Genomic DNA, 17,716 nt, shown 5'->3' on the forward strand with positions numbered 1-17,716 from the left:
CCCTACAATTTACTCTCACCTATGCACTCACTGCAAATTGCAGAGCTGTAATGTGCTTAACCGTGCCCCGGCTTTAAAAAAACTCAGGGTTTAAAATGGTGCCATTTGCGCATATTTTGGAGTTGAGAAATGAAGTATGAATGGAAAGCTGGGTTCCCCACAATTGTGTTAAGAATTGTTGTGCATTGACCTTTTGTGAGAATGCCATGGGGAGAGAGACAATCGCCACTTGAATGCGCCTTGAGAGAAATATTTATCTCGCATAGAACACACAACAACAAGCCGACTAGGTAAATATATGTTGTTCTCTGTTTTTACAATTCATTACTCGTTTGCCGAGGAGATGTAAATGTGAATTTTCTTTCATGTTCCATATTTTTTTGCCGTGGCGCAGCGCCACAGCTAAATGACTGCAGCGGAAACACCATGTGCCGCTCATAGCTGGACAAACACATGAGTCATGGAGAAATCATTAAAAGTCACATGTTATTTATTTTTCCTCTGCTTCATCATTTTATATTTATTCCCCCTTTCTTTCTTTCTTTCTTTCTTTCCTTTTTCTCTTTGAGAGCTGGCAGCACAGACTGTCTTACTGAACACTAACAAGGCCCAGGAATCCCCTATGAACTACAGGGGGAAAACACATCCGTCTTCTCTCGATCTCTCTTTTTCTTTCTCTTGTTTTCTCTTCCCCTCTCCCTCCCCCTCACTCCCGCTCTCTCACTGTCTCTCTCTGTGTGTGTGTGTTTGTTTGTTCTGTTTTTCCTTTGAGGACTAGATGGAAGGTTTCTTCTTATTTTATTAGCTCTAGTAAAACTCGTGATTCTCTGTAGTTCCTGTTGTGGTAGATATGAATGGGGAAAGGCAGGAATTGGTGCTCTCTCTTACAATCACTCCACTCTCTGTATACAGTAGAAGGAGCCATACCCTGCATGTGTGTGTGTGTGTGTGTACACTGAATGGGGAGTGATTGATTGACTTCCCTCTCTGACTGGCATCTTAGTGATGACTGCACTGGCGTTTTAAGCTGTGTTTCTGCTCTGTTTCCAAACCGTGTTGTCCCTCAGTGGAGGGTGTGTTATGTTTTAGTTTTTACCGGAAGTCCTCACAAGGATAGTAAAAGGAGGAACATTTTGACAAGTGGGGACATTTCGCTGGTCCCCACAAGGAAAAGGGCTATTTTAGACTTCGGTTTAGGGTAGGTTAAGGGTTAGGGAAAATAAGATTTTGAATAGGAATCAATTGTTTGCTCCCAACAGTAAAACAAACCTGTGTGTGTTGTTCTGTGGAACCCTGCTGCTATTAGAGATAGAGGTTTATTCATCTGAGTGTGTGCAAACCAGAGATGTATAATACTCATAGTACAAACAGGCAAAAGGCTGCTCTGATTACACGAGATTGCTTATTTGAGGTAGCTACCTTACAAAACCCAACAAGCAGTCAAATGCATCCATGGCAGTAGTCATGAGGGGCCTTTGCTCTATGTCAGTTCTTGTACTGGGAAAGGGATTTGGCAATGACTTCTGAGATGTGACAGTCCGTGATATTAGGAGAGGGAATGGGATATAAGAATTGAGTCGTAGGGTAATCTTCAGTTGAAGTGCTGAATCCAGTGTGGCTCAGTTGGTAGAGCGTGGCGCTTGCAACACCTGGATAGTGAGTTTGATTCCCGCGGGGAACAAAAAGTATGGAAATGTATGCACTCAAAGGTGTGAGTCGCTCTGGATAAGAGCATCTGCTTAAATGGCTAAGCAGACTTCTGTACCGGAAGAGGCACACACATACGCTCCCGCGCACACACTGACCTGAGATTCACACTGTGGTCTGAGATTTTGAATGGGAATCAATGGTTTGGTCTCCATTTGGCCTGTTGACATAAGTAGATGAGTTGGTTGAATTCAATATGCTGTGTATGTGTCTAAAGGGACACACATATTCAAACCTAATTGGATTTAACCACACTTTCACCCCTTTACGCGGCAAACCATTACAGAATTGGCTGTTACAGAAGAGTCACCCATGTTCTGAGGCAAATCCCTGGCTGCACAGAATAGTGCCAGGGCCATTGGCGAGGTGTCTGTGTGGTGCATTAGGGTGGGAGCTGGGCTGTGGAGGAACCAATGTAATGGAAATAAGAGGGCAAAGTGTCAGATGAGAGAACTAGGCCAAGTTGCTATCCAACTTTCCAAACCAACTCTCTTCAATTTCCCTCTGTTTCCATGACCTACAGCCACAGTATTGGAGCCAGAGATACAGCAGTGGTGTGCGTGTGCATGCCTATATATTGTGTGTGTGGGCATTCGCTCATCATCCTTGCAGTGCTAGCTGTGTTGTGTGTGTGTGTGTGTGTGTGTGTGTAAAGACTAATGGCTCCTTAGGGACCTGGGTCAGAGGAGAATCATAACTTTAGGACGTATCTTAGTAAAACTGAAAGCTTAGAATTTTAACACGGAAAGAATGTTCCCCCCCTGTCTTTTTTTCATTCCCTGCTCCCCTCCCCTTTTTATTTTTTGTGTTTTTGCCTTTTTGTCTTCAATCCATTTCTCTGTTGATCACTCTCCTTTTATCTCTCTCGTCTCCCCTCTACTTCAGTATCATCTTTCCCTGTCCTCTCTTTCCTTCTCCACTTTCACCTTTTTGTTGTCCTGACTCCAGGCTCTCGCTCTCAACTACAGAAATGTGGTTCTCATTGTTCCTCCTCCCCGTTCCTCCTCTCTCCCCCTCTTCTCCTCCTCTACTCTCCAAGGCTGCATTCTTTCATTATGAACTCCTTCATAATGAGAGGTTTCATAAGACTTCTCATCCTCCATATTTACTACCTCTTTGTTCCTGATAGCTCCTTCATACAGCGGTATAATCAAATGTATAATGTTTACGCCAGCTGTGACAAAGCAGACTTACTAGTTTGACTAACTGTCCTGGAATATGTTACTTTGTTTGTTGGCCATGGGGTGGTTGGGTGAGAAATGGAGAGAGAGATGGTGTGAATGAGAAGTCTTGAGAGCAAAGGGTATTTAAAAACGGTTTTATTTAGTATAGAGCTGCATGGAAACTGATGTCAGAGCAGGGCAACTATTCACCTTTGTCAACTTGACGTTCGTCTCTGTGTGTGTGTGTGTGTGAAGAATGACCAATATGGATTGTTTAGGGCCGATACCGATTTTTAGGGAGTTAAGGCTGATATTTTAGGCTGATATCCAATATCATTCCATTTTAACATTTGGATGACAACATTTCCCAGAGACAGCCGTGTATGCATTAATTTAAAAATTAAACAATACGCTTGACATAGTTTTTACCAATCTAACTACGTAACACAATTACACCATTACAAGTCAGATGGTTCGTTGCAGAAAATGGTGCGTGTTCGAAATGAAAACCAGCTAAATGACAACTAGCTAGTTACATTGGCTATTAGCTCCTATTTGTTATCTTAGCTACATTTTTATCTAGCTAGCTGGCTAACACCACAGATGAAATGTTTAGTTGTGATCTTTGATAGCAGGTCACATAGCTAGCTTGCTTATTGCATGCATGTCCGGGCACATTGACACAAGCCTAATTATTAGTGAATTAACTCAACTAATATTTGCCACGGGAGTTAATTCATCCATTGTGTCAGTTAATCCATTTCTTAATACTACACATTTCTGTTGGAGAATGAGCTAGCTTGCTGCTTACTGCTGCTGATTTTCCCAGCTAGACATTCCTTGGCATTGTGCAGTGCTCGTGGCTGAGGCGTTGAGTGGTGGCTGGCATAGCAGCAGCTTTGCTACGTAGAGAGGGACTATCTGCAAAGTCGTTAGAGAAGGGCCAATAGCCGATTAGACTAGAAACAGCCAATATCGGCCCAATATATCGGCTCAGCTGATTATCGGTTGTTCTCTAGTGTGTGTGTGTGACCCTTAACAGGAATAAACAGAATGGCCATACTGGGGCTAAATAGAGCAGGGAGTGACTATAACTATACTCATTATAAATATGTTGATAAATAACAGAAGTGAGAGATGGCAGGGAGACCATGGAGGAAACATTTGGCTTGAGCAGATTCATACGTCTTAAATTAACTCTCACAAATAAAGCCCAATATATTTACATGCCAAAGCGAGTTAGGCCATTCCCACGTCACAAAGCACATTGTTAGAGTTCATTTCCGCTCAGTGCTTGTGGGAACCCCGAAACAACAAGCCCAAACAAAACAACAGAGTAATATGTACATGAAGACCATACCAAGTCCTGTATGCCTGGGGGAGGTGCGTGCCTCTCAACCCCTTTTGACTGTGGTACATTCTCATTTTGATTTTAACCGATGACATAAGGAACTTGCAATTAAATCCTTATTACGCTGTGAAGAAAGGCACTCACTTAGCAACAAACCCGCTGGAGACAAGCAAAACAGAACAACAAAATGAACAATATTTTTTTCCAGTAGCATTTAGGCTGTAAGTCATCTCAAATTCCTAAAGTAATCACCTTCATAGTGTATTGAACTGTGACATGGTGAAGTAGCATACTGTGTATATATAGACTGTTGTAGAAGGCAGTGGCAGATAGCTCTGTGTTCGAGTCCATACTCTGGCTGTCCACTGCTATCTGTCACAGCACTATCTGGCTATGTTAGAGAGGACTCAATAGGAGCACAGCTGAAACATAGGAGAAAGCTGTGTCTTCTATCCAGAGACGGTCAAACATAACCAGGGTTTCCATTTTGGGCATTGACTGTTGAAATCCAATCCTCTTCTCCACTTGAGAATGGAAGGATGGAATGGAGTGTGGAGATGAAGGGTAGCTTGGTAGAGAAGCTGAGAGGGGTCAGGAGTGGGAGGGGTAGGGTAGGGGTCATGATGGGTCAAAGGTCATGGTGTAGGTAGGGAGATGGAGCCTGTTCCAGGCTCAATCGATAGGTCGGATCATCATGCGGACAGACTTGAGGGAGTAGAACCCTCCTCCGTACTCGGCCCAGAAGATTCCATCCTGGAACTTACTGCGGTAAACCCCTCCGCTGTACCATACTCCGTTCAGGTTGGTCTGGCCACAGGCGTTGTACCACCAGCCACCCTTATGGAAGTGAGCACAGTTACCTAGGGAGGGGAGAGGAGGGGGCTTAGTGGTACAGCATATTCTAGTGCTTGATGTCACTTGAGCAGTGATGTTAGAGAAATGGACCACAGTACTTAGAAGCTTGTGAAACGGTATGATTGGGAAACTAGTATTGTAGCATAGTAGTGTGTTAACGTACAAGTACAGCAGTGTACTTGTATTCTAGCATACATCCCTATTTTGGCACACTGTCTTGTTTTACCTGAGAAAGCGTCCTTGTCCCTGTCCAGCGTGGTGAACATTTTCCCATTGTGGCTGCTGAGGGAGTCTCCAGCGTTTCCCTGGTAGGTGCCCAGTCTCAGGCGGTACCCCTCACTCTCAGGCTCCAGGTGGAAGCTGCTGTACTCGGCATACACCTTCTTTCCCACCCAGTCCTCCAGCTCTACCAGCAGCCTGTAGTCCCCCTGCTTCCCTAGGTTATAGATGTTCTCCAGACCCAGCCAGTACTCACTGTCAATGTTCCCAAAGCCTTTCTGTAGGGGGGCACACACACACACACACACAGCAGGTTATAATATAGATAATTTCCAGTCTCCAAGGGTTTCTAATGAACGGTTACAGGACAGTAAATTGTGTGGTGGTTGTGTAGTGTCCCAGCTAAAGCTTTTGGAATGCTGCTTTCACCCACTAACTAGCCTAACAAACCACACCGTTTCTAGTCAGCAGCAAAAGGAACCACACCTGTGTCTGTAGACAGTCTAGAGGACAAAGAGAGGGTAAATCACAGAGGGTAGACTTCAGTAATATGATTACACGCTGCATCATTGTGTTAAAGGAAACCAGACCTTAAGAATCAATGGAACAGAATTGAATCAGTTCCCTGTTGGAGACGATAATGTGTCAAAGTTCTGCCTTCCCAGTCAAGGTGAATTACTGGCTGTGGCAGGGGAGAAAGTCTATGGGGGCTGCACACACACACACACACACACACTATCTCACACACACACACTGTCTCACACACACACACACTGCTGGGTGTTTTGGGTCCAGATGAGATCTGTGATGATGACTAGAGGAAACCGGAGGGGGTGGAGGAAGAGAGAGGAGGGAAGGAGTCTGATTTCCTCACCTGCCCATGGGGGTATAATAGGTGTGTGTGTGCGCACATGCGTGGCTCTGTGCCAGGGCTTTCTCCAGAGTGATGGGGTGTGTTAGCAGCCCCAGAATGTGGTGGGGAGTGGGCTTGGTTATGTAGGAGGGGAGATAAGGGGAACATCAGCCCCTCCCTCCATGCCCCTACTGGGGTCATATCTGGGTGGCTTCTGGTTGGAGGTCAGAGAGAGAGGGCTGGACTTAGCCCCAATGGCTCTGTGCTTAACAATATACATACTTATCCAGATGTTTATGATCGATGTCAGTGTGCGTTATTGTCTGCACTATAGTACCTTGTAGTTCTCCCAGTTCCTGAAGAAGTTGACCGATCCATCCTTCCTCCTCTGTAGCACAGTCCAGCCTCCGTTGTCTAGGCCGTGTTCACACCAGGCCTGGATCAGCCGGTCACTGCCCTCGGACTTAAGCAGGTACATCCCACTGGTGCTGTGGCCCGCCTGGCGCACCTGGTAGCAATCCTTAAACGGACCTGGAAGAGGGGGAGGGAGAAATGGGTCAGTGGCTGCGTCCAATATGGCACCCTAGTCCCTATATAATGCACTTGTTTTGACCAGAGCCCAAAGCCAGTGTGTCTCCTCTGTTAGTACTTCTATTATGTAACATCCTCTTCTCTAATCTCCATACTATATCTTGCCTCAGGTGAACAAGATGTCTTCTTTCATCACACACACGCTAAATAGATTATGTACCCCCGCTGGGCAGACCGAGACAGAGAAAGGAAGGCATCGCTTGCCAAGACCTCATAGCTTAGGGGGATGGCTAGGAGTAGTTACGATGCTGTAGCAGTCCGTGAGCCCCTTTCCTGCCCAGACCACCATACAGCCTTATGTAGCCAGCCAGCCAGCATTAGCTCAGTACCTAGATTCCCAGCTGTATCTAAACCCTGCTTATTTCCTGCTCCTGTGTGAATGATATGTATTGAGCAGCCATGAAGACAGTCTTTTGTGAGGGGGACCTCTGGGGCCCGAGGCACACAGAAGATAGTTTTCTCAGCTGTGTGTGTGTACAGGGAGGACAGAGCCACTGTAGTGCTTTATAAACATACCTAAAACCTCACAGAACCGGGATATATTATTCCAGTAACCATACGTCTTCATCTAGACCACTTCTGTCTTAAGAGGCTTTCTGTCTATAGCTCTCTTGGACTCTTTTTCATTCTCTCTCCAAGTAAAAAACAGGGGAATATCTCATGTGACCCTAGTGATTTGAGCAGGGATTGGCCCATCCACAGTGTGGTGTTGGTCTGTGTATTGAGGTGAACTGGCCATGTGTATTTTGAGAGCTAAGCCATCAACAGAAGAGAATTCAGGCTGGCTCCACTCATCCTCAGAGATTCATGATAGATGATCGTGTTGCTTCTCCTCACAGAGCAGGAACAATTAATCGCTTTCTCTCTCTTGTTGCTTTTGGGACCAAATAAACTGTCTAGAATGAACAGAGATGAGTAGATTTATTTGGGCTACGTTTCAGAGTGGAGGAGCTCTGATATGATTTAGTTGTCTGTCTCTCTTTCAGTGGGCCATCCGGGGAGGGCCCGTGTGGCTCAGTTGATAGAGCATGGCGCTAGCAACGCCAGGGTTGTGGGTTCGATTCACACCGAGGACCAGTACGAAAAATGTACGTACTCACTTATTGTAAGTCGCTCTGGATAAGTGTCTGCTATATGACTACAATGTAAATGTAAAATTTACTTTTTAGATTAAACAATATTACATATATTTACGTGACTAAATAACTGATTAAAACACACTGTTTTGCAATGAAGGTCTACAGTAGCATCAACAGAATTCTGTAGGGTAGCACCATGTAGCCAGAGGACAGCTAGCTTCCGTCCTCCACTGGATACATTGACTTCAATACAAAACCTAAGAGGCTCATGGTTCTCACCCCCTTCCATAGACTTACATGTTGTCCATCCAATCAAAGTATCAGAGAATGAATCTCATACTGAAAGCATAAGCTACAGCTAGGTAGTACTGCAGTGCATCAAATGTGGTGAGTAGTTGACTCGAAGCGAGGGAGAGATAATAGTTGATCAGTTTTTAACAAATTCATTTCTTAAATGAAAGAAGCGGCTGTTTTATTTTGTTTATTTCTCTTAGTTTACCTTTCACTTAGTTAGCTACCTAATGCAGCTTATTTAGCCTACTCAAAAACCTGTTGGATAGCCAACACTACAACTCTTCCAACTGAAGTTAAGCTTTCAGTTGTATGAATTTATTGCAGCCGGGGCCCACCGGTGTAACTGCTAAACTGCTTGCTGTACACTGTATTGTGTGATTGTACACAATACTAACGTGTTAGTCAACATGGCTACTAGAACTATGACGTTAGCTAATATGGTGACGGCAATGTAGGCTGTGTAGCGGTTTTTCCAAGCAAATGTAAAAGGTTAGCGAAGAGGTCGTCACTGGTCCAAGAAGTTGGAGAAGCTAGCTAGCTAGGTTAATTGAGGCTGCAGTGCATGCGCTTCCTTATTCTTATAATAACAACATATCCATTCAGAATATTAAGGAGCAGCCTAGCTGTTGGTCATTGTAGCCTATCCTTCTCCTTAAATGTTTATTTCTATCTTCCATTAACACTAGAACCTCCTGGCCGTTCAGCTTGTAATTACCAGCTAGAGAGTGTTGCCGGGTGTTCCATTTAGTATACACATCAGATGCATATCAACCCGCAAGGTTTGCAAACTAAAACACTAAGTCTTGATAAATAGTGCATAAACAGTTGTAACGCACGAATTGCATGAAGAAATATATCCATGTAAAAATATAACAATAGCTATTTGTTTAGATCAGTTTTTGTATAATTCTACAAAGTCCTTGTGAATCCACATTCCAACACTTCCAGCCAATGACGCATGAACATTCTAACAGTGTAATAAATACATTTCATATATGCTTTTGGAAGAATAATAATTTGTTTGTGTTGATAAAGGTCTTAGGTAACATTAGAAACCAAAAAAAAAACCCGATTATTTCAAAGAACATAATAGCATTTTCAATAGTTTGCAGTGGTGTAAAGTACTTAAGTAGTTTTTTGGGTTATCTGTACTTTACTATTTGTATTTTTGACAACCTTTACTTTCACTCATCACTGTTAATGTAATATTTTCTATAGCCTAACTCTTGTGTGAAATTAGTGTAATAACTATCTATGCATTGCCACTTTAATAACTCTACCTACATGTACATAATTACCGGTGCCACTGCACATTGACTCTGTACCAGTACCCCCTGTATATAGCCCCGCTATTGTTATTTAATGTGTTGTCTAATTATTTGTTATGCTTATCTCTTTTTTTAAATTGAGGTATTTTCTTAAAACTACATTGTTAGTTAAGGGCTTGTAAGTAAGCATTTCACTATAACAACACCTGTTGTATTCGACGCATGTGACAAATAACATTTGATTTGGAAAGAAATGTGTTTGTGTGCATTTTGTTTCAATAGGCCAGCTGTGCAGGCTGACTGGCGTTGTTTGTTTCTCCTTGCTCATCAACTTTGATATTGTCACGACTGCAGTACGTAGCATGTTTTCGTTTCCCTTACAATAAATTTGATTAGTAATGGCGTTATAGTAAATAAAGTAGACCGGTGTCAATCCGCAAGGTGCAATGTCAAATCTTTTACATGAGCGCCAACGATAATAAATCGGCATAACCAAACTCATCATTACACTATTTTTGTTCTAAATTAAATCAACCTCTTCACCCTCCTTATCATTCAGTTAGGCCTAATGTCATTTTTATTGTGAAGAAACGGTCACAATTGTCATCCATTTGTCATTCAGTGAGGAAAGAGAGACTCATTAGCGCCTGGCCTTGGTACCAACGTCCTACGGTGCCACCAACGTCCTACGGTGCCACCAACGTCCTACGGTGCCACCAACGTCCTACAGTCTTGGTGGGTCAAGGAATAGATATAAAAAAAACAGGATTTTAAGACTGTTTGATTTCAAGATTTTGACAAATGTAATCATAGAGCCTGTTGCCGTTTTGATGAGGACAACAAGCTCCGCTCTCGTGGAAAGCAAAAGCAGCAGCATAAATTATAATGTCTCTCTCGCTCTCTATTGCAGCAGTCGTGTTCAGGTCTGTACAGGCCCTTCCAAACAAGTCAGTTAAAATTACATACCCGAGACCATCATATCAGATCTGACCCAGACCCTTAACATTATTTAGAATTCTGGATCCGGATCCGCTCTGGTCCCAGATTGGGTTTTGGATATTCGGGTAAAGATGGATCCGTGAAGACTGTGTGCGTGTAATCAGAGGTGTATTAATTCTGCTGATTGTGTTGCAAAGCAATTTCTTAAGCAAACGCAACGGGGATGGACCTACCTGAATTCTAATGGAAACTCCAATAGCAACTGTTTGGCCTAATGATTACACCCCAGATCTACTGGATTCAGGCAAGAGTGTGTGTGCAAGGCAGTATTAAATGTCTCGTTGTCACCTTGATTACTCTAATTTGTGTCACTCTTGACCTATGCACCTACATTATAAACTTTAATTTGTAGGCTAGGTTGTAGCAACCTCATGATGGGTGTAGGGCGCATTCGAATATCATGTAGTACTCGAATTTGTAGCTCTTGCGTTAGCTCCGATAACTGATGCCTAAACTCTGTCGTGGTCAGAAGTTGTGCGCTGTGGACGACCCCCACGTATCCAAGTGGAGATGTCAGTCATGTGAAGTTAGTTTGTGCTGCTGTAACATACAGCTATAGAGCACATCACCACTGTGGAGAGGCAGCTGTATGCACAATCAGAAATCTTCAACACTCGCTGTCCCTCTATTCCTCTGAAAGTGGGGCCCTAGTCATCACAACCCCTCCATCCCCTCTCCCCTTGTACTTCCCTCCGTCCCGCTCCCTCGTTCCCTACCAACCGGCCTTTCTCTCAATAGACTCTTTCTAAATGTAGCCCCTTCCCTCTTTCCTCTTCAGTCCTTTCGACTGCCAATAGTCCCACTATTGTTACTGCAGGAAACCGCTGCTCTGCCTGAAGGAGCTGGAGGCTCACTGGTCTGACACTGACATCACACACTGACATCACACACTCCACTTAGACTTCTCTGGAGGCTCTTTAAGCTGGGCACAGGGCCAATAGTTACAACACTCACTATATTGGATGAGTGTATATATAGACACTTAGTTCAACTCAGATCACACATGCAGACAGACAGATGGCAGGCGGCACTATTTGACAGAGATGTCTGACTTCACGTCAGGGAGAAGTCTGCTGTGAACAATGACCACTTCTATCATGGTTTAAGTGCTTGCTAGCTTTTGCTGTTATAACATTTGACTACTGAAAGGCTGTAGACCAGTTTTGTTGTCTATTACAGTGAGGTTGTTTCCTGTGATGGCTAATGGTAGGAAAACTGTAACAGATTAACCAGAGACGAGGTTAAAATGTCTGTCAAACATTGACCCCTAGATCTCCCTCTGTTTATTGTATTGAACCTATTGACCTGGTACAGTACAGACAGAGTTTTGGCCCTACAGTGCACCCAGCTGAAGGGTTTAAGTAATGCAGACCCCAGCTGGCCCACAGCAGACCTGAGTGGGGCCGATAGAGGAAGGTAGTGGCAGTTTGATCTGAAGATTACAGTCTCAGGCTTTCCTCTCCAATCCACTTTACCCAAAAACAGACCAGAGATTATTTTGTCCTCAGTAATCATATGCTCCGTCTGTCAGTTTCACCTCCTTCCTACCCCAGGCCATATATGAAAGCCCTTGCTCATTCTTCTAGTGCAGGGGTACTCAACTACTATTTGAGAAGGTCTGGTCACACAATTTTCCTAGATGGCAAAGGACCGGATGGATATTGTCATTTATCAGCATAGTAACAAACCCCCACCTTGCAACCCATGTAACCTCAAGTTGATCAAACTGTTCACACCCCTGTTGTTGGCGAGGAGAACATTTGGCAATTTTTTTTAAAGCTTCTTTCCTGAAATTCTACACATTTTGCCATGGGGCAGAGAGAAATTATTGCAGTTTGAAGCTAATTTCCTGCAATTTACACATTTTGTGTGTTCATATGATGCCGGGGTGACTCAACAAAATCAATGGGGGCCCCCTGGGGGTGAGTCCCCTGGGCACGTAATCTGGCCATGATCACTACAAGATTTAGACCGCTAAATAGCTGGTTAGACTAAGTTACCTAACATGACCAGCAGTTGATCAACTGGACATTACCATTCTCAACTGCAGAATGTTTAAAGTCTGACTGAGTTCCTGAAGTGTTTGTGTGTGCTGCATTCGGAAAGTATTCCGACCCCTAAAATGGATAAAAAAAAATGTTTTTCCCTCATCAATCTACACACTATACTCCATAATGACAAAGCAAAAACGGGTTTGCCCAGTTAAATTATTTTTAGTATTATTTATTTTTTATGGCAGCTTCATACTGTGGGGATGTTTTTCAGCGACAGGGACTGGGAGACTAGTCATGATTGAGGGAAAGATGAACGGAGCAAAGCACGGAGAGACATCTTTGATGAAAACCTTCTCCAGAGAGCTCAGGACCTCAGAACAACGACCCAGCCAAGACGATGCAGGAGTGGCTTTGGGACAAGTCTCTGAATGTCCTCAAGTGGCCCAGGCAGAGCCCGAAATTGAACCCGATCAAACATCTCTGCAGAGACCTGAAAAAAGAGCTGTGCAGCGACCCCATCCAACCTGACAGAGCTTGAGAGGATCTGCAGAAGAATGTGAGAAACTCCACAAATACAGGTGTGCCAAGCTTGTAGCGTCATACCCAAGAAGACTTGAGGCTGTAATCGCTGCCAAAGGTGCTTCAAAAAAGTACTGTGTAAAGGGTTTGAATACTTATGCAAATGTGATTTTTCCTCCAAACATAACAATGGTCAATATGGCCAAACAGTTTTATTTTTGTTTCATCAGACCGGAGGACATTTCTCCAAAAAGCACGATCTTTGTCCCCATGTGCAGTTGCAAACTGGCGGTTTTGGAGCAGTGGCTTCTTCCTTGCTGAGCGGCCTTTCAGGTTATGTCGATATTGTACTTGTTTTACTGTGGATATACATACTTTTGTTACTGTTTCCTCCAGCATCTTCACAAGGTCCTTTGCTGTTGTTCTGGGATTGATTTGCACTTTTTGCAACAAAATACGTTCATCTCTGGGAGACAGAACGCGTCTCCTTCCTGAGCTGTATGATGGCTGCGTGGTCCCATGGTGTTTATACTTGCGTTTGGAGATTGCTCCCAAGGATGAACCAGACTTGTGGAGGTCTACAAAACATTTTTTCTGGGGTCTTGGTTTATTTCTTTTGATTTTCCGATGATGTCAAGCAAAGAGGCACTGAGTTTGAAGGTAGACCTTGAAATACATCCACAGGTCTGTCTGTAAACAATAGTTGGGAAAATTACTTGTCATGCACAAATGTTAATGACTCCAACCTAAGTATATGTAAACTTCCCGACTAACTGTATATCGCAAAATTTTATTTGGTTTTGTCTAACAATTCACACAGGTGATCTCAGGGCCGTTGCATCATGGTTTAAGGCTGTAACGTAACAAAATGTGAAAAAGTCAAGGTCTGAATACTTTCCAAAAGCTGTTAAAATCAAACTTTTTTAAAGTCACCATTGGCCTCATGGCGAAATCTGTGTTTTGAAATTCATTGTTCGACTGAGGGACCTTGCAGATAATTGTATGTGTTGGGTACAGAGATGAGGTAGTCATTCAAAAATCATGCTAAACACTTTTTGCACACAGTCATGTTTGCTCCTGAACTTATTTAGGCTTGCCATAACAAAGGAGTTGAATACTTATTTACTCAATACATTGTTTTCCATTTTTTTATTCATTTGTAAAAATGGCTAGAAACATTATTCCGCTTTGATATTATCGGGTTTTGTGTGTAGGCCAGTGACACAAAATCTAAATTTAAATTCAGGTTGTAACACCACCAAATGTGCAAAAAGTCAAGGGATGTGATTTCTTTCTGAAAGCACTGTATATATTTATTTTAAGCCAGGACCAGCGGTCTGTATTTACCCCGTTCTGGTTCTGGACCGTGGTCTGCATGTTCAGTATGGCTGTTCTAGTGAGTGTTACAGTGAGTTCATTGTCAGCCATCTGTTTGTTTAAGCCCCCTCTGCGGTCTTCAAACCAAATCTCCAGTCATAATAAAATGCTCCTGCCCAATCTTTCAAAGAGGGATTTCCAAGAAGCATTATGACCCTGCAAATTGGTTTCATGCTGAAAATGATCTCACTCACATGGGAGATGTTGTGATTTTTGTGGGGGCTAGTCAGGAGAGCAAGTTGAGTCAGATAAGGAGAGCATCTCTTAGCTTCCTGCAGTCTCTAATTTACTGCTTCTGTCTGACTGTAATCTGGGCCTGGCCCACCAGATGTGTGTGTGTGTGTGTGTGTGTGTGTGTGTGTGTGTGTGTGTGTGTGTGTGTGTGTGTGTGTGTGTGTGTGTGTGTGTGTGTGTGTGTGTGTGTGTGTGTGTGTGTGTGTGTGTGTGTGTGTGTGTGTGTGTGTGTGTGTGTGTGTGTGCCTATTTGCTTGCACATACATTTTCTAATTTCCCTGCAGCTATATTTATCGGGGGCTGCATCCAGGTTTTTATCATTTTTTTCCCCTCTGTGTGTGTTTGCTGTGTCTGGTCAGTGTCTGGTCAGTGATTAACTGCAGGTAGAGCTCTCTATCCCCACCTGTTCTCAGAAAAGGCTTACTTGAGCTGGCCCATATGCTGAAAAATGCCTACATCATCCACCCAGAGTTAAGATCATATACCCAGGTTGTAGCCTGGCACCCAGCAGCCAGCTGTGTGAATGTGTTTGTGACTTTGCGTGCCTCTGTACCTGCTCAGTGATGGACTGCAGGTAGAGCTGTATTTATCGCAGTTTGTATATCTGGCCAGCATTTGAGCCAACACTGAGCTTAGTTCGGCCATACGCCCAGAAAGCCAATGTTACGCCCAGAACTCAACCCATACTCTTAAGGCTCAGTTTAATTCTCCAGAACCCACTCCATATGCTCAGACACGCATGCAAGCAGTAGGTTATAGCCAGTACAGCTGTCCCAGAGGCACTGAGAGGAATGTGTGATCTCACTGTTTCAGTCTTTCCTGCCAGGTATGAACCCACTATACCACAGCCGGCCCATTAGCCAGACCGTTTACTCATTCGCCAGGCATTTAGGGAATTAGATGCACCATTGGCCACCGCATTGCTAATTTAGCGTTTTTCTGATCATTCGAGATGTGAAATGTCTGCCCGGCCTACTGTGAGTTTAGCTTCTGCCTAATTCAGAAATTACAGTACCAGCACTGCTTCCAACCAACTCCACATGCTGTGATAATTGAAAACAATTATTGTGTTTTTCTCATTTAACGTTAACCACCCCTCCCGGCGCTACTTGGTACATACCGTCTGAGGTGAGCGTGCCCTGCGGTGGCGGCGGATTGAGTGCAAATGGGGAGGCAGTGGGGGAGTCCATGCGTGACCCCCGTGGGAAGGCTCGGTTGGTATGGTCCCTCTGTATCTCGTTGGTAAAGCGGCTGTTGACGGGGATACTCTCTGGCACCACCTGGACCAGCGGGGGGACCACAGGTAGTTCACTATGCCCCAGGGTCCGCAGACACTGCTCCTCCAACGCAGCGATCAGCACCGACTGGTTGTTCACCAACCCTGCCATCAATGCGAAACGCCCCTCCAGCTCCTGGTCGCAGAAAGAGAAGGTAACAAAAGGCCACAAATCACTTAATTTAGTTATAGAATATCTAAATATCCTCCAACTATATCAAATTATTGTTTGCTGGTCTTTTTAAAGCTTCTGTATTATGGCACTTTTGATTTGCTTCTAACACGCTTCGTTTGATTTGATTTATACATGAACGTAGCGTTAAGCACATTGCTTTCTAGTTCCACCTTGATGTTCTAACCTTGTAGCGTGAAGCCAGTCTCAGCATTTCTGAGGTGACGTTGAGAACCCGGGTCTCCAGCTGGGCCAGCTCCAGGGAGTTGTCCCTCTTCCTGATGATCTCGTGCAGCAGCTGCATGTAAAGCTGGGTCACCCTGGAGTTCATGTTCCTGCTTTCTTTCCTCAGCAGCTTCATCTCGTTCACCATGTTGCCGTCTACGTCCACCACCAGCTGCATGGTCTCAATCTCCCGTCTCTGCTTGGACAGCACCTCTCTCACGTCAGCTATGTCGATCCGCGTCACACGCTCTTTGTCCGGCTCTGGGCCCGTGGCGCTGGCACAGACGGGGCCTGATGATGGACGTTAGAATCATTCAAAGTCATGAAACAAGACCGGACCAAAGAATAAATGACCGTCTTCACAGAAGACAAAACACTGACCTGTGATCTTCTGCTCGGGAATGAGGAAGGTGTAGGAGCACTTCTTGACATCATCAGCAGGAGCTCGTTTGGCCCTGAGCATTGGATGGTCCCTGGGCTGGTCCCTGGTCTCTCTGGCCTGTCTGGAACCGCTGCACTGGCTCAGCCCCCAGAGAGAGAGGCAGAGCAGGCCACACAGGCTCCACGACACCCCCCGTCTCACTCCAACCACACCCTGCATGGTCTTCTTCTACTGGCTAGCTGGATGCCTCTTGGACTTCCTCTATGCTTCCCTGCAATGGATGAAGAAACAGGAGTTAGTGTGAAGAGAGTTAACTTTTCCAAACAATGAAAAATGCAATTGTTGACGACAATATACAAGGTGTGCTAGTCCTGTATATTATATCCCTAAAAAGGAAAATAGTTTTGCGGCAGATTCATAACAACAAAGCAAGACGTGTTTTCTAATACCCAGAGGCGCAAGACTTCCGGGAACATTTTCGAAACAGACCAAGCAGACCAGGCCAGAGTTTGGTGTTTGAGAAGTAAGACATTCTTCCTTTCTTGTTCATTTTCTCAATCTAAAGGCACAACCTTGATTCTAATAAGTAGTTGAAAATGTTATTACCTCAACCTCAAGAAAGTGAGAAACTAACAAGTTTTCCTTTTCATCCAAAAACAACTTCTATCGAAGGAGTGGTTTTGATTTGACGGCCTGCACATGCGCAGTTCGGCACGAGACGACTGTTAGACCTGATGATGTGTTTCTGCGCACGAGCTTAGCTAGCCAACGTCGCCATGACATTGCCTACAAATGTGATCAGCCATTTCTATTGGAGTGGCAGTTTCTGCTTATCTTCATACTGCAACCAAAGACCGTTAAGTATGTTGCCAGCGTTGAACAATTAAATAGCATGTTTACAGCTAATAATTACTAGCAAACAGTCTTTGTCAGAAGTAGTAGTCAAGCTCACTAATAATGGACATTTTACAGTAGCCAGTTTACAACTCGAACACCAGGGGAGTTTCCCTCTTGGCGAGGGGTAGAAATTATGTGATTGCCTTGCTGGAAATGGAGTTGTAGAAAATGTCAATGATCTCCAAGGCAGTGAATTAGTCATGCGGCAGAATAATTCCCAATAACGCTTGAGCACCAGAGCCAAACGTTTAGTTTGGAACA

At 44.2% G+C, this 17,716-nt stretch overlaps 2 protein-coding genes and 1 non-coding gene across 9 annotated transcripts in view; 2 read left to right on the plus strand and 1 right to left on the minus strand.

Moving 5' to 3' along the window:
- Positions 1-17,716, plus strand: part of LOC139406651 (ras-specific guanine nucleotide-releasing factor RalGPS2-like) — a 143,748-nt gene that overhangs the window by 83,569 nt on the left and 42,463 nt on the right. The window lies entirely within an intron of this gene.
- LOC139406652 (angiopoietin-related protein 1-like) overlaps positions 3,010-17,716 on the minus strand; it is a 28,182-nt gene continuing 13,475 nt past the window's right edge. For both annotated transcript variants that reach the window (XM_071149499.1, XM_071149500.1), the window contains exons 2-7: positions 16,558-16,829; positions 16,139-16,467; positions 15,624-15,915; positions 6,486-6,679; positions 5,303-5,573; positions 3,010-5,081 (exon numbers count right to left, since the gene is read on the minus strand). In XM_071149499.1, coding sequence (XP_071005600.1) covers positions 4,894-5,081; positions 5,303-5,573; positions 6,486-6,679; positions 15,624-15,915; positions 16,139-16,467; positions 16,558-16,777 — 1,494 coding nt within the window. In that variant the 5' untranslated portion in view covers positions 16,778-16,829 and the 3' untranslated portion in view covers positions 3,010-4,893. The remainder of the gene's footprint in view (positions 5,082-5,302; positions 5,574-6,485; positions 6,680-15,623; positions 15,916-16,138; positions 16,468-16,557; positions 16,830-17,716) is intronic.
- Positions 7,743-7,815, plus strand: trnaa-agc (transfer RNA alanine (anticodon AGC)). Its single transcript has one exon. It is a non-coding gene; the product is annotated as a tRNA-Ala (tRNA).

The sequence above is a fragment of the Oncorhynchus clarkii genome, chromosome 4 (assembly GCF_045791955.1).
Source record: "Oncorhynchus clarkii lewisi isolate Uvic-CL-2024 chromosome 4, UVic_Ocla_1.0, whole genome shotgun sequence".
NCBI lineage: Eukaryota > Metazoa > Chordata > Actinopteri > Salmoniformes > Salmonidae > Oncorhynchus > Oncorhynchus clarkii.